General features: G+C 32.5%; 1 protein-coding gene across 2 annotated transcripts in view; it reads right to left on the reverse strand.

Moving 5' to 3' along the window:
* Positions 1–23,872, reverse strand: part of LOC127712609 (probable E3 ubiquitin-protein ligase RNF144A) — a 29,401-nt gene extending 5,529 nt beyond the window's left edge. The window contains exons 1-8 of one of the 2 annotated variants that reach the window (XM_052219155.1): positions 23,770–23,872; positions 14,632–14,784; positions 12,785–12,889; positions 10,897–10,957; positions 7,717–7,838; positions 7,268–7,362; positions 5,464–5,608; positions 838–927 (exon numbers count right to left, since the gene is read on the reverse strand). In XM_052219155.1, the coding sequence (XP_052075115.1) occupies positions 838–927; positions 5,464–5,608; positions 7,268–7,362; positions 7,717–7,838; positions 10,897–10,957; positions 12,785–12,889; positions 14,632–14,769 (756 nt within the window). In that variant the 5' untranslated portion in view covers positions 14,770–14,784; positions 23,770–23,872. Of the gene's footprint in view, positions 1–837; positions 928–5,463; positions 5,609–7,267; positions 7,363–7,716; positions 7,839–10,896; positions 10,958–12,784; positions 12,890–14,631; positions 14,785–21,752; positions 22,022–23,769 lie in introns of those variants that run through there. The other variant, XM_052219161.1, reaches the window with a different exon arrangement.
* Positions 23,873–24,101: the final 229 nt, after the last annotated feature.

Raw genomic sequence — 24,101 nt, forward strand, 5'->3', positions numbered from 1 at the left:
TGCCATTTTTTATTTCCCTGCTCACAAGTACGAGAACTCTACTGATTAAAAACACTAAAACAATTTGCCCCAATACCCGTCACAGCGATGTCGGAATCAGAATTTTTTAGGGAGGAACCTCGTTTAAAAGGTCACCTGTCTTGAGCAGTCACTTTTGGTACTTCCCACGAGTGACTGCTTAATACAAGTTTGACTGTATGTGTGTTTTAACTCTGACACTGTTGAAGATCTTCCAACAACTTAGATGAACAAAACCAGTTGTTCTAACTCAAGTCATTTTGAAATGTTGTCTTGTTCATCTTCAGTTATATTTACACTATGTTTATTTCTTCTTCATGAGGTATTTGCTAAGCACGAATAATTTTGGAGTAGGATAAAACACTGTTCGTCTTTGAGCCAGAACAATGTGGGTGGTATGTCTTCCTTCAGACTGTTACTTGTAAACTGGCATGTGAAAAATCCTGGGAGTGGGTCTAGTTCAAAGCAGGGATTATATTCATTCTTCATTGACATGTTCTAATCCTGACAATGCATGTAATATTTGCCACTGGCATTAAACATCCATCCATTATTCTTTTCTCACTGAAGTTAAAAGGTGCAAAAACTGAAGTACAATTAAAAATTTATATTCCACACTTGACTTGAAATTTTAAAGATTTTTGAAGATTAAAGAATGTATGGCTATAATTTATTAAAAACCTTATATAAAACTGATATCAAATGCTTCCAACATTAAAATTTTAATAACAGGGAGCTATAGGATATCTCGAACTGAGAAATGAGTAATGGGACATTTACTTTATTAACCTTTTCCTACTAACATAATCCAATACAAACCTGAGTTCTGTGCCATATAACTGATGCTCTGGTATGACCAAGTTTGTTCTTACATGGTCCTTTGTCATAATGTCGTAATAAAAAATCATCCTGAAATAATTGTAACATCCATTCATTGAATTCTTCACATAATATGTTGCTATAGGTTTTAAAAATGGAGAATATGCATGCTTGGCATTCAAAGTCTATGGACAGTTTTATGTATTTTATATGTAAAGTGCAGTCTGGTGTATCTGCACACCTAAGACTTTTGGCTTCATTTTGGTAAACTCACAAAACCAATAATCAGATAATAAATTGTGAACAAATTCATGACATACTTTAATTTCATGAAATCTTCTTAATGAATGATTTCACCCTAATGTGTGTCCAAAATTAGGGAAACCCATGTTTTGACAGGTCTTCAAATGTTCAGTGTTTTCCCGCATGCATTCTAAAAATAGTTAATTCTAAATAAAGGAAGGATTTTATACTACGAAATACAATTCAGTTTGAACTAAATGGACTGCCAAGGATGTGGATCAAAAGTTTGTTTCAGTTTGATAAAATTTGCTGTAAAATGAAACCAATTTTTTCTAATGATGTCATAATTTTTTGTGGAAAATGGTTGAATATGGTTAATCATGGGATTGCAATTAGAAATTTATGCTTGAACTTATCAATCTTAATTTTTTCTGTCCCTTCGGAAGACTAAAACAATTACAAGAACAATTATTTTTATGTAACATTGCAGATATGAAAAAATCAGACACGCGGACATAGAGGATTCCACTGTATATAATTAGACTGAATGAACTATCCTCCAAAAATGGCATTTCTTTCCTATTTCCAATTCCCAAAATCAAATTTTTGGTTCAAACTGCCCTTAAATTCGATAAGCAGATAAGAATAAAATGCTTCGCAGTGTGCAGCCTGATACGACCGCAGAGGTCGAACCCTGAACAGTTGGGGCAAGTTTGGACACAATATTCAAGCTTGATACTGTCTGAATTTGGATTGTGATCAAACTTTTTACATCATATAGGTTTCTGACACAAAATAAATGTGGTCAAAGATTTGAAATGGGACATTTAATTTACCTAGAATGGTCTGATATCCAAAATCTAACAACATGGTTAGATTCAGCATATAAATAAATGGGGAAAGTGTCCATGGGACACAGATGATGCCCCCGCTTGCATATAACGTTATAAAGGGCCATAACTCAAGAACTGTAAAAGTGACACTACCCAAATTTGAACTTGATCTGAGTTTTGTGGTAATAAGCATTGTTTAAAAGTTTCATAACCTTTAGTTGACGTAAACTTAAATTAGAGAACAGAAACAAATATTTCAGCAATTTTTCCATTTGTAAAGGGGCATAACTTTAGAACAGTGAAAGTGACACAACCAAAATGCAAACTTGATCTGTGTTTTGTGGCAATAAACATTGTGTATAAGTTTCATAACATTTGGTTGAGGCAAACTCAAGTTAGAGAATGGAAACAAAAAAATCAGCAATTTTTCCATTTGTAAAGGGCATAACTCTTGAATGGTAAAAGTGATGCCACCATAACTCAAACTCGATCTGTGTTTTGTGGTAATAAGCATTGTGGATAAGTTTCATAACATTTGGTTGAGGAAAACTAAAGTTAGAGAACGGAAACCAATTTTGGGATGTACGGACGTACAGACGGACAAGGGTAAAACTTAATGCTCCCTCCGCTACGGCGGGGGCATAAAAAACACCAATTATTTAATTTTAGTTGAAATCAATGGTTTCATTTTGGACCCTTCAAATCTAATATGAACTAATTTGAAAACAGGGCCCAAAATAACAAGAGTGCACACGCTGAAATGTCTCGCCTTCTTTACTAATCATAGATATTATGTTGATAGTCCTAAATATAAAGCTTTATTACAACTGTCACATAAACTTAACATTAACCAAGTAAACTAAACATTGACCAATGAACCATGAAAATGAGGTCAAGGTCAGATGAACCATGCTAGGCAGGCATGTACAGCTAACAATTCTTCCATACAACAAATATAGTTGACCTATTGCTTATAGTTTAAGAAAAACAGACGAAAACACAAAAACTTAACACTGAGCAATGAACCTTGAAAATGAGGTCAAGGTCAAATAAAACCTGCGTGACTGACATATAGATCATAAAATATTTCCATACACCAAATATAGTTGAATTATTGCATATAGTATTAGAAAAAAAGACCAAAACTCAAAAACTTAACTTTGACCACTGAACCATGAAAATGAGGTCAAGGTAAGATGACACCTGCCAGCTAGACATGTACACCTTACAATCATTCCATACACCAAATATAGCTGACCTATTGCATGCAGTATTAGAAAGAAAGAACAAAACTCAAAAACTTAACTTTGACCACTGAACCATGAAAATGAGGTCAAGGTCAGATGACACCTGCCAGCTAGACATGTACACCTTACAATCATTCCATACACCAAATATAGTAGACCTATTGCATACAGTATAAGAAAAACAGACCAAAACACAAAAACTTAACTATAACCACTGAACCATGAAAATGAGGTCAAGGTCAGATGACACCTGCCAGTTGGACATGTACACCTTACAGTCCTTCCATACACCAAATATACTAGACCTATTGCTTATAGTATCTGAGATATGGACTTGACCACCAAAACTTAACCTTGTTCACTGATCCATGAAATGAGGTCGAGGTCAAGTGAAAACTGTCTGACGGGCATGAGGACCTTGCAAGGTACGCACATACCAAATATAGTTATCCTATTACTTATAATAAGAGAGAATTTAACATTACAAAAAATCTGAACTTTTTTTTCAAGTAGTCACTGAACCATGAAAATGAGGTCAAGGACATTGGACATGTGACTGACGGAAACTTCGTAACATGAGGCATCAATATACAAAGTATGAAGCATCCAGGTCTTCCATCTTCTAAAATATAAAGCTTTTAAGAAGTTAGCTAACGCCGCCGCCGCCGCCGGATCACTATCCCTATGTCGAGCTTTCTGCGACAAAAGTCGCAGGCTCGACAAAAATGGGGCCCAATATCCAAAAAAATTATACAAGGTTAGAACCCCCAAAAATTAAAGACTGAATTATTCCCATTGAAATTGGTTAAAACATTTGTATTATTTTTCAATTGAAGATTTCTTTCTATTGCGCAATACTGCAATTGAAGATTTCTTGCTATTGTGCAATACTGTGCTATTGCCCAATACTGTGCAATTGAAGGTTTCTTGCTATTGCGCAATACTGTGCTATTGTGCAATACTGTGCTATTGTGCAATACTGTGCTATTGTGCAATAGAAGATTTCTTGCTATTGCGCAATACTGTGATATTGCACAATACTGTGCTATTGCGCAACTGAAGATTTCTTACTATTGCGCAATACTGTGCTATTGTGCAATTGAAGATTTCTTGCTATTGCACAATACTGTGCTATTGTGCAATACTGTGCTATTGCGTAATACTGAGCAATTGAAGATTTCTTGCTTTTGCCCAATACTGTGCTTTTGTACAATACTGTGCAATTGAAGATTTCTTGCTATTGTGCAATACTGTGCTATTGTGCAATACTGTGCAATTGAAGATTTCTTGCTATTGCGCAATACTGTGATATTGCACAATACTGTGCTATTGCGCAATACTGTGCAACTGAAGATTTCTTGCTATTGCGCAATACTGTGCTATTGTGCAATACTGTGCTATTGCGCAATACTGTGCAATTGAATATTTCTTGCTATTGCGCAATACTGTGCAATTGAAGATTTCAAAAATTTTGAAGAAAAAAAATGAACCCCCCCTAAAAAATTGGAAAAAAAAATCCCAACTTTTTGAACCTCCACCCCCCTTTTGGAGTAATTACCCCAACTCAATCCCAGCCTTCCCTTTGTGATATGGAACCTTTTAATACAATTTCAGAGAGATCCATACACTTAAGCACAAATAATTGTCCGGAAACTACAAAAATGCTTGTTTTTGGCCCCTAATTCCTAAACTGTTGGTACCATCACCCCCAAAATCAATCCCAACCTTCCTTTTGTAGTATTGAACCTTCTGGTAAAAATTCATAGAGATCCATTCACCGAAACTAAAGTTATTGTCCGGAAACCAAATATGTCTTCGGACGACGCAGACATCATAGCATTAGACGACGCAAAAAATTTCTTGCTGTCGTATAAAAATTTGTCTTCAGTTGGTAGAGCATGCCTAAATTTTAAAATTACAATTACCGTAACCACCTAACCCCTGAAATATTGGAACACCATTTAAGCTCCACAAAAAATAATTTAGGACAGACTGTATAGTAAGTGAATGTACAATGTAAGTGACTGAATAATATCTCAGAAAAGGAAAGAAAAAAACTTATTTTGTAAGTACTGTAGTTCCAAGTAACCCCAAAATCTCCTTTTCATCTCAATTTTTTTGTATTTACACCATGGAATGGATAAGGTCCATATATGATCTGTCAAAGTTTTGTCTGTAGCAATTGACTGCCTATGGGTAAACTACAAATCTTATTCTTGAAGATATGATATGTCTAAGACATGAATTGATTGTCTATGGGTAAACTATCTGATGTACAGATTAACTTTTTAAGTATAACTTACGTCTAAAGATGTCAGACAATACCAACAAAATACATGTTTACATCGTTTACACATCATCTGTGCACAGCCATCATTTCTTTCAATTGGCACATGACACACAGGACATCTTTTAATGCTAGCATCTTCTGTGTTGGTGTATGGAATACTATTATAGAAAAAAATATAATATCAGGTTTAAATAATAAGTGAAATGATAGTTTTACAATGTAAAATATGAATACAACATACGGCTGGTTAGAATGCAAACCCTTCAGCTTGCTATTTAAAATAGGCAATAAGTTCCACCAAATATTAAGAAATTTTCATTCTACATTGTCTTGTAATATTGTAACAATATACTTCTCAAATAAAAATATTTTTAACTTGGAAACTCAGTAACTTTTTGTTTGCTTGCATACACTGTAGGGAAAAATGTTGTGTGATGAGAGTTCTAGCATGATTTCATGTCATGAATCTTGTTAATAGTTTCTTCTTTCATGTTAAATGGCAGAAATCTCCTCACTGACAATTTTAAGTCAGCATTTTGCAAGTATAATAAAGCATAATTACATCATGTAATTCTTTTATGTTTAAATTTTTAGATTTACTTTCCTAAGAGATAATGTTGTGAAGAGTGCTTTTGTTGTTAATTTAATGATTGTTTGAGATTGATTGTCTAAAATTGTACCATATCATATTAAACGTAGTTATTCAAATATAAAAATAGTTTTACAATTTTGACTAATGCAGGCATATTTACATTTAATTGACATAAAATAAGATTGTTTGCAGATGGTAAATCATAAATCTGCTTGTTTCAAAACATTAAGCTTGTTGTTTCAGGAAAAGATTTTTGAAAATGATCCAATAAGAATCAAAGATTGATTTTGGCAGTCATTTTTTAAGCTAGTTGGAACAAAATGAGGAATTTTCCTTTGGATTGTTCAAAATATTAACAGCATATTATCCCCGGCTTAGAAAACCTAAAGCCCCAGGTGTTGCTAACCCATACACACTGGCTGTGCCACCCATTATCCCGGGAACTTCACATGCATTTCTACGCTATTTTTCCTTAGTTCTGTGGTTGTTTCCATTGAGAAAATTGAATTCTGTAGATTATCCATGATATCTGCAATTAAATATGTAATCCACTAACAATTTTATCCTATTATGCCGATCACTGGCATTCAGTTTAGTAAATGCATTACTTGGCTATCAACTCCTGAATGAATGGGATATGCAAATGACCCATGTTTACGTCACACCATCTATGACGTAACACTCACACCATTGAGCACCAAATTTGACTTACAATAGTTTTTCTGTCCCTGGATTAAAAACATATTATATTTGACTACTTGACTACTTGTAGGGTTCTACACACACCCCGTAAAAAATATGTAAAATTTCCAAATTTCAATAAAACTTTTTCCAATAATAAAACATTGCTTTCACATTACACTTTGTGCCCGAAATCCGCTAAAAATAGACCGATTCGGACTAAGACCAGGGATAAAATCCTTATCTACGTTCACATCCATAGATATGGGTGTTAAAATACCCATATCTACCGATATGAACATAGATAACTTATATTAATCCTGCCAAGTTTGGCCTGCTGATTTCGGAGGAGATTATGAAAATGTAAATTGTCTAATGACAGACAGATAATGACTGCAAAGTGTAGACAATGGCTCACATGGCTCCATGGGTTAGATGAGCTAGAAAGCTGTTGCTTATGAGTTTGAGCTATTGTTTCATGAACTATAAACACATTAAGAGACTGTGTATAAAGGTGTAATGTCAGACAGGTTAATACAATTACCCGAAGTCTTCATGTTTCCCATGTAACATAACTTCATCACAAGTTTGTGCTCCATGCCACTTCGATTTACATATAGAACAAAATTGTAAACCACACTGAAAAATATTCAATAAATTTGAATAATTATTTACAGATGCAATTTTTTTAAGATACAATATTACTAGTAAATATTTCTGAAAACAATATCAGCAACATTATGTGTCATAACCAGATTTTCAATATATTCTATCAGATTAAATAAAGTGCATAACAAGTACGATGACATCTCAAATTCAAATCCACAAAATTTCTTCTAATGCTATAGACAAGTTTATTCTGAAATGTACACCATGTACTGTTCCAATAAAAATAATAAACATCTATGTATAAAGAATACAAATTTTCTCCTCTATTCCAATATATAGACACACTTATATCTAACATTATTATATTTATTCTATATTACTTACAGAAGGACATTCCACTGGAGTAGGTCTACTACTAGTTTCTCCTGTTGAAGTACTGCACACATGACAAATTGTCTCACAACCATTTTCTGGACAGAATGTTCTGTTTGGATCTAAATCTATCTCTGAAAAAAGTTCTCTAGTGAACGAGCAAATTTCAGCTGAACATACAGATACATGTGTCTTTTTTAATGCCTTATTAAATTGTAAGCAAGTTTCCATCATGTCACTGAAGTTTATGAGATATAAGACCAAACATTTGAATTTTTACTCTAACTTATATGTAATAGTACATTTTTTATTGAATCCAGTGGCAAAAGTCCAAACTAAATTAGGTGACATTAACCTTTATATTAAACATAAATGGCTTGGGTTAAGTTTTAAGGATCATTTCAAAGCCACTAAAAATCCCCGAGAAATGATCTTCTACCATGTAATGCATCATGTTAAGTTATGAAAGTCAACACTAAAAAGATGGTAACATAGACCTTTTTTTTTTGCATAAATAACTTTTGTTCAGTTTTGCCGCATAGTCCTGAACTATGGTAAACAATTACAAATCATATAATTATTATGTTTGTTAATGAATTATGATAGTGACAGAGGTCCGCTCAAAAGATAGGTGACTTGACCATGATAACTGATTTAAATTTTTAAACATATAAATAATGAATGAGCAGATTAGCATTTTCTTTTCTTTAAACATAACAGGGACACTTGTAGGAATGCTGTAAATTAAGTTATTTGCTAAACAGCAAAAAAATCTTGAGAGTGTCAAAACAAATTGTTAAAATTATTCACATTCAGGAAATAAATAGACAATGGGCAGTATCCTTTTCCATGATATTTGACAAAATTATGTAAACTGGAAGATATTTAGTAATATCAGAAGTCCATTACTAGACGAAGTGTGCAACCCGCTATATAGTAAGGCGATCACGTTGTCCCCGTACTTCCAACTGTGATTGAAACGGGATTTGAGCGAGATTGCTATTAATAGTAACAAAAATCAATGGCCAAATTTTTTGTGTGCATTCTGGGTAGAGATAATTTATGCAAACCACCCTATAACTTAATTAGCACACAGTTGAAAATAATGTTTGACCATCGACATGTTAATGAATAACAGATCCTATAGATGCCATAATATATCAGTGTCATGAGTCATTATGATGGTTTCAATATTAAAAGATAAAAATGTTTGTATAATTTATCAATTTAAAAAGTACAATTATAACCCTGGGACTATTATAAAAGTTCCAGTATAACCGTAGAAAAATTGTCAAACGAAATAAAAAAATAAGTTCACTTATTAGTACAATAAACGTTTAGTTTTATAGTTAAAAAATTGCCATTAAAAAGTTGGCAAGGAAAAATGAGGTAGGAAAATTGTGTATCCATATTCAGTACAAGTAACACTGGAGTATTAGTAGACCGAATTCTTCTGTCCCTTTAATGCATATTTCTTAATTTCCATTTGGTTTTTGTTGATTTTGGTATTTACTATTTTTTTTTTTTTTTTTTTGCAATATAGAGACAGAAAGCAGTGTCCATTCAAAACAGGAGATACGCATACAATTTGTTTGCGCTCGATTTTCGCTGATTTTATACATTTTTCAGCCATCTGTACCTAACATATACACTAACAGATAAATGCATTATGGTTTTTCTATATTTTCATGTGCCTTACAATGATCAACGACCTTTCTCAGTCCAGATAATCCACTTTTTTTTTTAGCATTAATTACATTCTTCTTTCATTCTCGGCAAGCTAAAAAAAATGGATTTTCTAAATGTATAAATGTAGAAGCTTATACATCATCGCATATAGCTTCCTTGATGCCGAAAATAACCGAGACATAATTCGTTAACACAACATTCCATTTAAAAAAGAGTCAATTATGAATATATTTTGGCAAAAACAACTATATCTTTTAAATAAACGATACATTTTTAATCCGACATGGCAGATTTTAAAATTCTCATTTTGCTTTGAGCGATGAAAAATGGTACCAATGAATTCATTTATAAAATTTTATATAATTTTGTAAATGTTGAATTAAAATGAAGATTCAGATTCTTTATTTCTTATAAAACCAAGTTAATGGTACAAAGAAAGACATTTTTACATATAATTACATACAGATTCTGCGCATGACAAGTTTGTACAAAACGAGCATAAAAAGAAAAGAGATCGATGATCAACCTGGAGAACATACTTCTGTATTATTCTGATTAATTTACACAAATTTTTCAATACCCAAATATTTTTTGAAACAAATAAACTGCCGAATTTCAAAACATTTACTAGGCTTACATAGTAAGGTTTAAGAGAAGCTCTTCTACTTTCTGTTAGAGCTGTACAGTTTAGAATATAGTGAAATTCATCACCTATCTCTCGAGAATTACAAAGTACACAGTACCTTTCCTGTCTAACAATTTGTGAAATCTAGATCTTCGCCTGTTCTGGCATTAAAATCGCCAAGAAGGCATACATAACTGTGATCTGAACTAAACATAAGAAGTTCATGTTCAATTTCGTTAAAATGAAGAAGTTTACTAACTGGCAATTTGAAACAACCGCACTAAGTCGGCTCACTTTATTTACAACATACTGATAATTAATCTAACGCTCAAGGAGACTAATTAACAGCTATCTGTTCGATGATAATATTTTAACCCGTGATTCCATAGTTATAAAACGAGATTTGAGGGGACCACCAATGGCGCTTTCCAATGATAAAGGGGACATCGTGATCGCCTTACTATATAGCACAGGTTGCACACTTCGTCTAGTAATGGACTTCTGGTAATATACAGTATAATAAAACTGAGCAAAAGTTATCTCCCATGGACAAATCACATATTCTTTGATTCGTGAATAAGTATACAATTCTGGTTTATTTGTAAAATATATCATTAAAAATATGATTATGTTTTATGCCACTGTATTTTCTGGTAAATAATAATAAACTAAGGGTGAATCTGAAACTAATAAAACAAGAAAAATATGTAAGATGGCTGACCTGTATATGCTCAGTTTAACAGTATAGATCTACCTTCAGTAACTGAGATTTAATTTATAAAATGATGAATCTAGACTTCTCTACAATGTGAATTTCATAGAGTTAATTTGAAACTGTGTCTTTTTTGCATAACATTGAAACCTATAGATCATCTTACCTTTTTGGTATTTTAATCTTTTATATCTTTCAAACATTTTTGGTTCAACTAAACTTTCAATCTGAAATAGATATAAATTTATCAATATAGATGTTTCCTGTTATTTATTCGTTTTTATGTGATTTAGATACAAGAGGCTCTCAAGAGCCTGAATCGCTCACCTGTAATTTTTTGCTTAAATCTTTCATCAATGATTATTTTTGCTTTTCAATATATATTAATGAGTGGCTTACAAATGCCATTTAAATGTTCTTTGTATCTGTCATATTTTCTTCAAAAGCAAAAAAATGCATTTTACCCCTATGTTCCATTTTAGCCATAGTGGCTATGTTTCTTGACGTACATGGAAATAAAATACAAAATTTATACAAGATACTCTGAAACTCATTCAGCCCAAGTTTGGTTGAAATTGATTCAGCAGTTTCAAAGGAGAAGATTTTTTAAAGTAAGCAAACTAGATTAGATGAACAAATTGTGAAAAATTGTCTTTAAAGGACAATAACTCCTTAAGGGGTCAATTGACAATTTTGGTCATATAAAATTATTTTTAGATCTTACTTTGCTGAACATTATCTATAATAATATTCAAGATAATAACCGAAAACTGCAAAATTTCCTTAAAATTACCAATTTAGTGGCAGCCACCCAACAATGGGTTGTTAGATTCATCTGAAAATTTCAGGGCTAATAGAACTAACCCCGTCAGATTTGCTCTAAATGCTTTAGTTTTTGAGATATAAGCCAAAAACTGCATTTTACCCCTATGTTCTATTTTTAGCCATGGTGGCCATGTTTTTTGACAAAACAGAAAATAAAACACAAACTTTATTTTAGATACCCTAAGGATCATTCAGCTTAAGTTTGGTTGGAATTGATTCAGTAGTTTCAGAGGAGATGTTTGAAATTGTTTACACCGGACGGACGACGACGGACGCCAAGTGATGGCAAAAGCTCACCGTTCCGAAGGAACGGTGAGCTAAAACGAGAGAAATTCTGAGGATGAAAGAGAGTCATCTGGATTTGAGACATTTTAAACTTCGATTACGATGATAATGCATGAAATGTGATAAAATTACTTTTATAGATACTTACAGACTTACTTCTATTAAGGGCTTGATGCACATAAGGCCAAAACTTTTACAGATGCTCATGCAATGAATTTGAAAGAGTTCACAATGAATAATATGGATGTTTTAAATAAAATGGAAGTTGGGTCATAAAAGACAACAGTTTATTCTAGAGCCCACATTTTCAAAATTGCAATATTTTTTTCTCTGAACAGTTCTTTTTTTTTAGAGGTTGATACAATCAGTTTAATGGAATACTAACAAATTACCATAAAAAGGTCATGTCAGAGCCTGTTATTGCTGACTAGATGTATGGGTTTTGCACATTGTTGAAGACGGTGACCTATAATTGCTTAAATCAACATTTTATTTGGACTCTATTGGATACTTGTCTCATTGCCAATCATACCACATCTCCTTATTTTGTATTTGTATAATTGTTATGAACATTTAAGGTCACGCTTTTCTCAGACTGTGTATGACATCTGTACACTAATTCTGTTTTTATTTGCACTGATTGATATTCTAGTCTTTGAAAACATTAAGTTAAATTAATATTTGCTATCAAAAAGTTTTATTTGCCAATAAGATTACTATAAATGAATCCAAAGAACTATATTTTAATTTATTGTATTCCTTTACATCAAAACATATAATCAGCTGTATATCTGCAGGGAGTGAATATAAAAAAATGTTGACAGTGCATTTTTTTTAAAATGGTGTAATTCAAAGGGCTGCAATTGTTTCAAAAGTATGTAAGTATAATTAAGCATAATTAATTTTGAAATCCCTAACTATGTTGGATTTTCCAGCATGTTTACCTCTAATGGCTGAATTTGTCCCGACTTCTTACACATAGCATCTGGACATGTTATATATAAGACATTTCCATCTGTTATTAAAACACTAAGATACATCCTCACACACTGAAAAATTAGAATACATATTTTAACACATTTTTAAATAAATTAGGTATATCGAAAAAATGTGTGATGAAATTTTTTTTAGCTCATTCAAAATATTGGAAAATTCAAAGTATTGTTTAACAGAGTGTAGGTATCTGAAATGTCCGAAAAAGTGCCTAAACATTACAACTAATTACTGTCAAGCTGCTGACCAAACATGAAGACATTGTGTTCAGTTGTTTCTAAGAAAACTGTGATGAAAATATTTGTTGGACGAAAGGACAGAAGGACAAACGGATGGATGGACTGATGAATGGACTGACAGACAAGGTAATTGCAATAAAGCTCCCCCTCCTAGTTAAATCATGTTATAACCAGTTATTCTTATCATGACATCTTTCAATGAATTCTGATTGCATGGGTCAAAATTTGACAGAACAGATGTAAATCAAAATGAAACAATATAAACTCAGTGTTCTTACTAAGGCGATTGTATGAGTCTGCACTCATGAAAATTTCTGGACTTATCATTTTTAAAATTGAGTCCGGAGATGCATCAAGATTGTAAAATATAGTATCAACTGAGCACAAATATGACCATTTTATGACAAAAGTTTCAAATAATCAAAACTTCATGTCATTTCCTGTATCTATTTTGTCATGGCGACTTAAGGATAATGTTGTACCCTTTTGTCGTTTCAATGCTAAAAATGGTAATTTTATAAAAACTCCACAGCCTTTGTCCCTTGTATTTTAATATTTGACTATTGGATACTCAATAGATACGGTATTACTGCATGCAGTGCTAGCAATGATTTCCCTAAAACAAGTATATAAATATATTGGTTAAAATAAGTATTTATATGGACTTATTCAAGTACACCTTCTAGGGTGCGCTCGACTTTAGTCACTCAGCAGGTGGTTTTTTGGATTGTAAAGGTTGTTTAGGGCTTTTTGTTAACAATAAACACTAGCGCATCATGGACAAACAAGTAAGTAATCTATGTTTAAAATTTTATAACGAAAATCTCTGTAATGAAATATTGCTTTGAACGACGTTTCCCTTTGGTATATGTACAAAATTGCACGTCATTTTTTTTCTGTTTACTTGCTGTTTTGATATTGTAGCTCTTTGAAAATTTCGTAGAACACCGGCATACAGAAGGGGTCATAAACCTTAAATAAGAAATAATATAGCAATAAAATTTCATCTTCTCAATGTTGGACTTACCAAAACCAAATCGTGGACTCGCCTTCAAAATTCCTTAGTGAGAACCCTGTTTAAACAAGGAACAACTATTTTTCTCAGTTGCTGGTTTGAAACAAAACAGAGTGAAAAATATTTGAATTATGAACTAGAAATATTACAGTTTCAAATAAGGGAGCTACCATTTGATTTTTATGGGGGGCTAGGATGAAATTTAAAAAAAGACAGGACAGGAGTTTTGAGTTAAAAAAAAAGGCAGGATGAGCAACTTGGCAAAAAAAAAGACAGGATGACAATTTATGTAAAAAAAGTCAGGATAAACTATTAAAAAAAAAAAGGCAGGACCGAATAGAGTGAAAAATAAAAAGGCAGGACAGATTACAACTAAAAAAGAATGCAGGACAAAATTTTTCATCCTAGCTCCCCCCCCCCCCCCCCCCCCAATAAAAATCAAATGGTAGCTCCCTAACCTAATAATGTTTCTTGAAATTTCAGTTATGCTAGAATCTTAGAAAGGATGTATATTATAACTCTGATGTATATACAATAGACTTACCTTTTCACAGTATAGACATTTACAATCTCTGAGTTCATACATGTCTTGCAGACTACATTCTAAGAGACAAAGACGACATGTAATCAAAGGATCTATAGCTAGATCAACTGAGTTCCGACTTGCAGAATAAGCTGCCATATCATGGAATTATGTCTGTAAGATATATACATAAGGGATATAAAAGATGAGGAGTATGCATCAATAAGACAGCAACCCAATGACAAAAACCAAATCTAAAGGCAAGTGTCTATACAATATGTCTAACTCTAAATCATCCCAAGTCTAATTAAAGTTGTGAATAAATTAACAGAGCTCCTCCAGACAGTGACTTGAATACGAAAAATATGACATTTACACCAAATTCCAAATGGTGAAAAACAGTACATTAATATTTGCAACCAAAATAAAAATGAATAGTAAACTAAGTATTAGATGTGTTGTACAAACTCCTGAAAATTATTCCAATTTTGCGATTTATCATGTAAGTGAAGTTCATGTATATCAATCATTGGCTTAATATAATGGTTGGGTTGGATGTGTTTAGGGATAGAACTACTGTTATGAGAGTTGGATTGACAAGGTGCCTTTCAGTTCCTTGTGAGACAACACTTGAAAACAAAACAAGGACCTACATAAGATATACAAATTGGCCTGATCAATTTGAACTTTAGTTATCCTAGTTGATTTCATTTTTGAGTTTATTAAGAGGATGAAGTCTGCATTATATCATAGTAGAAAATCAATATATACTACCAGTAGGGTAATCCCAGGTCCTGTAGTTCAATGGTTATTGTTCGTTGCTGTTTGCCATATATGTATTTTGTGTATTGCTTCTGTCTAAATAAGGCTGTTGGTTTTCTCATTTATATTGTTTCATATTTGGTCATGCAGAGGCTGTTTATAGCTTACTATAGTATTGGGTTCTGCTTATTTTGGAAAGCTATAAAGTGACCTATAGTTACTTACATCCTTAGGACTCTGGTTGATATTTGTTTCAATGGAAATCATACCATGTCTCATTATTTTCAAAAGTGAATTTAAAATCTTTATATTAAAGTTTACTTTCTTTTTGCACTAATCCTTTCTGGTTTTTTTTTTTATTTTTATGAAGGAGCATACTATACTTATGGGTTTTGCTCATTGTAAAAAGCTGTACTGTGACCTTAAGTTGTTACTTGCCTCTGGGATTTAGTGGACAGTTGTCTCTTTGGCAATCATACCATATCTCCTTATTTTTTATATACATTACAATTTCCAAAAAACTTGTATCTGATTACACAATATCTATGTGCAGAAAAGTATAATGGCATCCTTTAAGACAAAAAAAAATATTTCAGTTTCCTTGGCAACTTTAAGGGTTCTCTTTCAAGAAATCTGATTTTAAAATTGATATTGAAAAGCCTATAATGTACTTCGCACCTCCAGTCTATGCAGATTTCTCTGGATTGTTGGTGTCTAAGCTTGGAGCTATAAATCACACAAGCTGTTGAAATATTTAAAAAAAATTCTATGTTTACATTATGAAACTAGGTTTATGTGTTTTTGTGGACAAAAACATATGTCTGCCAGTAATTCAAATGCATAGAAGTCACTCCAGTAAAGGAAAAGCATAACAAACATATTCTAGAGTTGGAAAGGTATTGTCATGGGAAATAAAAATATATATGTAGGACTCAAATCTATGGTGGGTTCCAGATCTATGGCAGATTTCAAATCTATGGCAAATATGACGTCACAAACACCATACAAATCATAAATTTATGGCAGTTTTTTGTTTTTTTCCAAATCTATGGCATATTATGAAGTCTTCGCAGCTTACCATGGCAGAACACATAGATTCGAATACCATTTTAGATGACTGTTTCGTTACATCAAAGGAAAAGAAAAGTCCAGTTTCCAAGGATTCACTCACGGTTTTTATAATAATTAGCATTGTTCATGCTTTGGATTTTGATATTTTGGGTTTTCGCTCTTTGATTTCTTGTAGTCGTCTGTGTTTATGGTATTACCTTGTCCTTTTGATTGTACAAGTTTTTACTGTGGCTTTGGTATGCTTTTTGCTTTTCTTTCATAATTTTTTGTTATGCTATGCTGTTTTCTTGTTATTCTTTTTTTGTCCCTATGGTACTCTTTAAATTATTTTTACATAATCTACAGCATTTATCAGCTATATTACAGCAACTACCTCTTCTATTATAGTAAATAATCTTTCTTAAGATTTAGAACCAAAAATAAATGGAGAATGTGTCTATGGGCCACAGATGCCCCCACTTGTAAATATGCATGAGTCAATGTACTTCTTATTGACATAGTTTCATAACATTTGGTTGAGGCAAGCTAAAGTTAGAAAGCGGAAACGAAAAATTCAGCAATTTTCATGAACAGTAAAAGTGACGCCACCCAATTTCCAAGTTGATCTGTGTTTTGTGGTAATAAGCATTGTGTATAAGTTTTATAACATTTGGTTGATGCAAACTAAAGTTAGAGAACGAAAACAAAAAAAAAGTGAGTCCATTTATCAGTAAAATACAGGATTAAAAAAAAAATTTAAACTTTATCTTTAGATGCTTTTTCTTGGTCTTGAAGCTTCTGTCCATGTTTCATAACAATCCATGAAGGTTTACAAACTTATGTCAAAATAATGGATCCTAGACTGTATATAAATGTTAACCGTAAAAAACTAAGTCCATCTATCAGAAAAATACAGAAAATAAAAATGTATTTTCAAAAGTTTGCTTTTGACATTATCTCTTAATCACAAAAAATTTTCTGCCAATGTTTCATAAAATTCTATGAAGGTTTCACAAAGCATTTGATGTGTAACAAACTTTAACCCCAGACTGTATCCACTTGTTAACTGTAAAATAAACTATAAATCCATTGTCATTGAACTAGTACACATTTTTGTTTAGGGGCCAGCTGAAGCCCGCCTCCTGGTGTGGGATTTTCTCGACCCATTGGTTGCCTTCGGCTGTTTTCTGCTCTTTGGTCGGGTTGTTGTCTCTTTGACACATTCCCCATTTCCATTCTCAATTTTATTTTATGTCCATTCATCAGTAAAATAGGGAAAAATAAAAACAAATATTTTCAAAATTTTGCTCTGGATATTGTATTTTGGTCATAAACAAACTTCTGTCCAAATTTCATAAAATTCCATGAAGGTTTGACAATTTATTGATGACCGAAAAACCTTAACTTCAGACTGAATCTGAATGTTAACAGTAAAAAATAAAATGCTTCGCTGGGCGCAGCTTGATACGACCGCAGAGGTCGAACCCTGAACAGTTGGGGCAAGTATGGACACAACATTCAAGCTTGATACAGCTCTGAATTTGGATTGTGATTAAATATTTGACACAGCATAGGTTTCTGACACAGAAAGAATGTGGTCTAAGAACTTCAATTTTTTTAATTTACCTATTATGGTCCAATGTCCAAAATCAAAATACATGGTTAGATTCAGCATATCAAAGAACCCCATATATTCAATTTTTGTTGAAATCAAACAAAGTTTAATTTTGGACCCCGATTTGGACCAACTTGAAAACTGGGCCCATAATCAAAAATCTAAATACATGTTTAGATTCAGCATATCAAAGTACCCTAAAAATTCAATTTTTGTTAAAATCAAACTAAGTTTAATTTTGGACCCTTTGGACCTTAATGTAGACCAATTTGAAAACGGAACCAAAAATTGAGAATCTAAATACACGGTTAGATTCGGCATATCAAAGAACCCCAATAATTCAATTTTTGATGAAATCAAACAAAGTTAAATTTTGGACCCTTTGGACCTCAATGTGGACCAATTTAAAAACGGGGCCCAAAATCCAAAAACTTAATACACGGTTAGATTCAGCATATTAAAGAACCCCAAGAATTCAAGAATAAAACCCCATTGAAATTGATCAAGAAATAAGCAATTTATACGAAGTATCTTCTTTTGCACAATACTGTGCAATTGAATATTTCTTGCTATTGTGCAATACTGTACAATTGACAATTTCTTGCTATTGCGCAATATTGTGCTATTGGATATTTCTTGCTATTGCGCAATACTGTGCAATTGAAGATTTCTTGCTATTGCGCAATACTGTGCAATTGAAGATTTCTTGCAATTGTGCAATACTGTGCAATTGAAAATTTCTTGCTATTGCACAATACTTATTATATAATAATTTACACATCCTGTTTGGTGTGTATCTCCTACCATATCATTATTATTTGCTTTTAAATATTAATCAGAAATAACCAACTTAAAATGGAAAATTTTAAAAGAAAAAAAAAAGGAAAAAAAGAAAAAAAAAGAAAAAAAAAAATCCCCCCCCCCCAAATTTTTTGAACCCCCTTATGATTCATCACCCCCAAACTCAATCCCAGCCTTCCCTTTGTGGTATGGTACCTTGCAGTACAATTTCAGAGAGATCCATACACTTGAACACAAGTTATTGTCTGGAAACTAGAAAAATGCTTATTTTTGGCCCCTTTTTGGCCCCCAATTCCTAAACGTTTCGGGCAATTACCCTCAAACTCAATTCCAGCTTTCCCTTTGTGATATGGAACCTTGTAGTACAATTTCAGAAATATCCAAACACTTACACACAAGTTATTGTCATGAAACTAGAAAAATGCTTGTTTTTTGCCCCTTTTTTGGCCCCTAATTCCTAAAATTTTGAGGCAATTACCCCCAAAATCAATTACAGCCTTCCCTTTGTGATATGGAACCTTGTGGTACAATGTCAGAGAGATCCATACACTTACACACAAGTTATTGTCTGGAAGTTACAAAAATGCTTATTTTTGGCCCCTTTTTGGCCCCTAATTCCTTAACTGTTGGTACCATAACCCCCAAAATCAATCCCCACCTTCCTTTCGTGGTATTGAACCTTATGGTAAAATTTCATGGAGATCCATTTACTTAAACTAAAGTTAGAGTGCGAAAACCAATGTGTCTTCGGACGACGCCGGACGACGCCGGACGACGACGACGACGACGACGACGACGACAACGACGACGACGACGACGACGACGACGCCAACGTCATACCAATATACGACCAAAAAATTTTCAATTTTTGCGGTCGTATAAAAAACTAAGTCCATTTATCAATAAAATACGGAAAATGAAATTAATATTTTCTAACTGCTCTGGATACTGTATTTTGATTATAAACAAGCCTCTGTCAAAATTTCATAAAATTCCATGAAGGTTTGACAAAATTATTGATGCCTAAAAAAACTTGAACCACAGACTGAACCTAAATGTTGAAGCTGCAGACGGAATCTAGGATGGCTATGTCTCGCTTTCGCGACATAAATGTTGCAGGCTCGACAAAACTCTGCCATAGATTTGGAAACTAGAAAAATTCACCATAGATTAGGAAACTAGAAAATTTGCCATAGATTTAGGATTCTAAAAATTCTGCCATAGATTTGGGATGGCATGAAGTCATATTTACCATAGATTTTGAATCTGCCATAGATCTGGAACCTGCTATGGAGGCGAGTCTTACATATATATGGTATGTTGATGGGGAACTGTTTTCAATATATTTCACAATTTATAATTTGAGGGGTTGCGGCCTGATAAATAAAATTTCCCCAAAATGATATTTTTTGTCACCTCATTCAAGAAAATGATTTTCTTTTTACCATATATGATGGAAACAATATCAGAAACTTACTTTAACTGAATTTTATTGATGTGGGAAGTGTCTGGATCTTACCATCTTTCAAAATATGAGTTTCCTGTTCGTTTTCACATTTTACCAATATCTCACTTGTTAAACGCTTGCTTTGGAACTAAATATTAATTTTTCTATTTGAATGTTACTCTTCTATAATCAGATAGAAAGACTAAGAAATAAGACAATTTCAAGCTTTCTTTGACACTATCACCTCCAAATTGTACTGTTCTGTACAAGGTTTACAGGTTTATCCAAAATTAAAGTTTTGAGAAATTATCACTGCTTTAAATACAGTATGAATTTATATACAAAACTTGCTGTAATTTGTACATAAGTTTGATAGTCAAAATTTCCATTTTCATATAATTGTAAAAAAACATGTGTGAAAATAACAACTGCTTAGTAATAACATATTACAGATTTGAGTATTCAATGTCGTTCTCCATGTAATAGAGGGAAGCCATTCAAACAAGCCCATTACAGGAAAAAGATAATTAACACCTAATTATTTGATTGCTGGTACATGTAGCTGAAAAAATTTTGATAACACAAATAGCTGATAATTGATTTTCTGTCATTTTAAAATACATGACATGCAGTAATTTAGGCCGATATCTATTTGCACCAAAAGAGAAAATCATTTGCGGCACAACTTATTTGCGCCAATTCTGCTTCTGCGCCACTTCATTTTGGAAACTATAGGTTTCATTTGCACCAATAAAACAATCATACAATTACGTCAAATTTATCAATTTATTCATTTTTACTTATATATATCTACTAAATAATTGACTTCCCTCCTCCTTTATACATTTAACCATTTATCAATGTCAGTTCCATTTTTCTTGCATTCTCTTGCAAGACCCAAATTCTGTATTTTCCTCCACCAGGCCTGACCAAGATGGAATCTACAAGACTTAATGACAACATTTGGAAACATGTCTCTTACTGTTTCATGCATTCGTTCTTCAAAATCTAGATGAACGGTGTTAATGTTCAAGGTCAGGTTAAACTTCTTGCAACTTTCATCAAGTAAGGAAAACATTTTCTTGTAACAAGCCTCTGATTTTGACAGTAACAGATAAAATACTGATGGATTATAATGTCCTTTCTTAAAGCCATGTATAGTATAGAGTTGTTTGAAATGTTCTAGACAATATTTATAAGTACATGTATAATATAGGTAATAAAGAGCTGCACCATGAGTGCATGACAGGCTCGTCACTTTTTCAATGACTAAAGTTCCATAACTCATAGTCATATATATATCAGAAATTAATAAAACAAAATAAAGGGAGCTTATCTCAATAGATCTAAACCAGTCACCAAAGTTTCATGAAAATTGCTCAAAGCATTTTTGAGTTATTGTCCGAAAAGTGGAAAATCCACTTTTTTTATTAATAAAATCCCAAAATTTATGAAAAGGGGACTTACGTCAACAGATGTAAACAATTCACCAAAGTTTCATGAAAACTACAGACATGTGATTCTTCCGGCGGGAGTCAAAATCTCCGGATGTCCCGATGTCAACATTAATTAGGTTTTAGTGTCACTGATGAAGGTAATATTTACCTGTAAATTAAAGAACTTGTATAATCATATGGCTTCACTTGACAGCTTGGGTGTAAAACATACTATTAATTAACGATTTTTACTCAGGCTAACTGCCGTTATGTAAAAAAAGCTTTTTGGGTTACTTCCCTTGTTTTTATCCTGTTTTAAGTTACCCTCATTTTAAAAAAATAATGTAAATTGATATAAGAATATAAATGGAATACAAAATGAACAAAGAATGATATAAGGATGTTAATTTAATGATTTTAAATGTCTTAGGACAAACAACAAAATAATATTTTCAAAATTATTTGCGAGATCTATACTTCTTTTCAATGCTTAAATTGAAATTTATATGAAATGTATTGACATTTATTATTAGATAATTACCAACCATGGGAAGGCTTTACAGCCAGTCAAGGTCGATAAAAACCTCTATAAGTAAGTTATTTCGGCTAAATCTGGCCTAGGAACAGTATATTTATATATGTTCCTGATCTTGCTAAGTCAACATTAGGTAGGAAAATGGAAAGACACTTTAAACACATTTTAATAGATGACAAAGATGACTAAAGGAAAAAAATCACTTACAACTAGTATAACATTTTCATCTTAAAAAAGGGGAAATATGTAGCTTTATCATCAAAATTAACACCGAAAACGTCGATAAAAAATCTCCAGTTATGAGGCCCAAACTCCAGCTGAAAATTTTCAAATCTCCAGTTGTGACTCGACAACTCTGTCACATGTATGAAACTAGTTGAAGCGTTTTTGAGTTATTGTCTGTCATGATGACAACAGACGGACAGACAACAGTATACCATTATATTTCCCGTAAACTAGTGTACAAAAATAATATAAAGGTAAATGTGGCGCAATTTGATTCCATTTATTTGCACAATACACCTTATCGCTATTTAGTCCAATCCGGCAAAAACAGTCATTTAGACAACCTCCTGTTTGGGTCAACAGTCCGATCAACAAAGGTCATCAGTAACGAGCTGAGGGAGGTAAAAATTTAGAAAGCGATCAATAGGAAACTTTGATAGATTATGATCCACTTTTTCGAATCTCAAATTATAGTCAAAAAAATATTTTGTTTGATGTATTTACAATGTTTTTTACAGGTCTCACTAAAAAGTATCCTGCATGGTGCATTGTTTAAACAGGGCCCCAGATAGCTTCAACTGGATGAAAAAGTTGTGTAATTTCAGAACCTATACGGAATGGAATAAATAGGGATTAGGTGTATTAAAAACCATCACATCGGAAAAAAAGAGATTGGGGCAAATGATACCTTTTTTAAAACTGTAATTAGCGAAAATTGATTCTGGCCATTATAAACGTATTAACAGTTTTGGTATTTAGCGATATTTTGCCTCTGAATGACCTTAGATCTACTCCGAATCACCTTTTGACGTCAGGCAACAATCACTTTTTAATTGTGATGTCAAATGTTTTGAATTATGATGTCAAAGTTTACGGGAACCTGTGTGATTTTACGTAATGGCGGACAAATTTGCATACAAGTGTAAATATGTCTATTTGTAATGTTAACCCAAAAGAAACATTTTCTGCGGTGGGAAGTGTGACGTATTATGTTAAATGATCTTAAATGTTTTTATTGTAATGTTATTTCACAATATCAAAATAATTTATGGTTATAGCATTTAAATTTAAAATTGTGTTATTAATCACTTCGCTTCGTCCTCTTTCACAGGTACTAACACCTGCGTCATATATATAGAAGAAAGAAAAATACATCATGATGGTTCTTTTAAATACCATTCTAAATGACAGACACATGTACATACGACATTCAAAACAAAGGCGTACAACGTTAAAGGTAAGGGAAATAGACGAATGGCAGGAAAAAGAAACTAATGATTTAACATACAAAACGGAAAAGACCTGTGGCAGCTCATGAGGATTCTAATAATTATTCTTCAACATAGCTTTTTGGTTTTTGTTTCTGTCCATATTCTTCAAAGTGATCTTGGTTATTATGGTGTTTAATATAAAATAGTTTGCAAATACATGTATTCAGGAAATTAAAACAAGAATTTACGACAACTATTGTTCTGAAAAAAAAAGGAAAAACATTGATGTTTTCTGAAACTAAATGGGAATTAAAATGTCTAAAAATATAAAAATATCTAATCACAAAAAAGAAAAAACCAAAATCATGGTGTTTCAGACGTTTGTTTTATTCGGGTTTTTCTAATAGTT

This window comes from Mytilus californianus, unplaced genomic scaffold (genome assembly GCF_021869535.1).
Source record: "Mytilus californianus isolate M0D057914Y unplaced genomic scaffold, xbMytCali1.0.p SCAF_1, whole genome shotgun sequence".
NCBI lineage: Eukaryota > Metazoa > Mollusca > Bivalvia > Mytilida > Mytilidae > Mytilus > Mytilus californianus.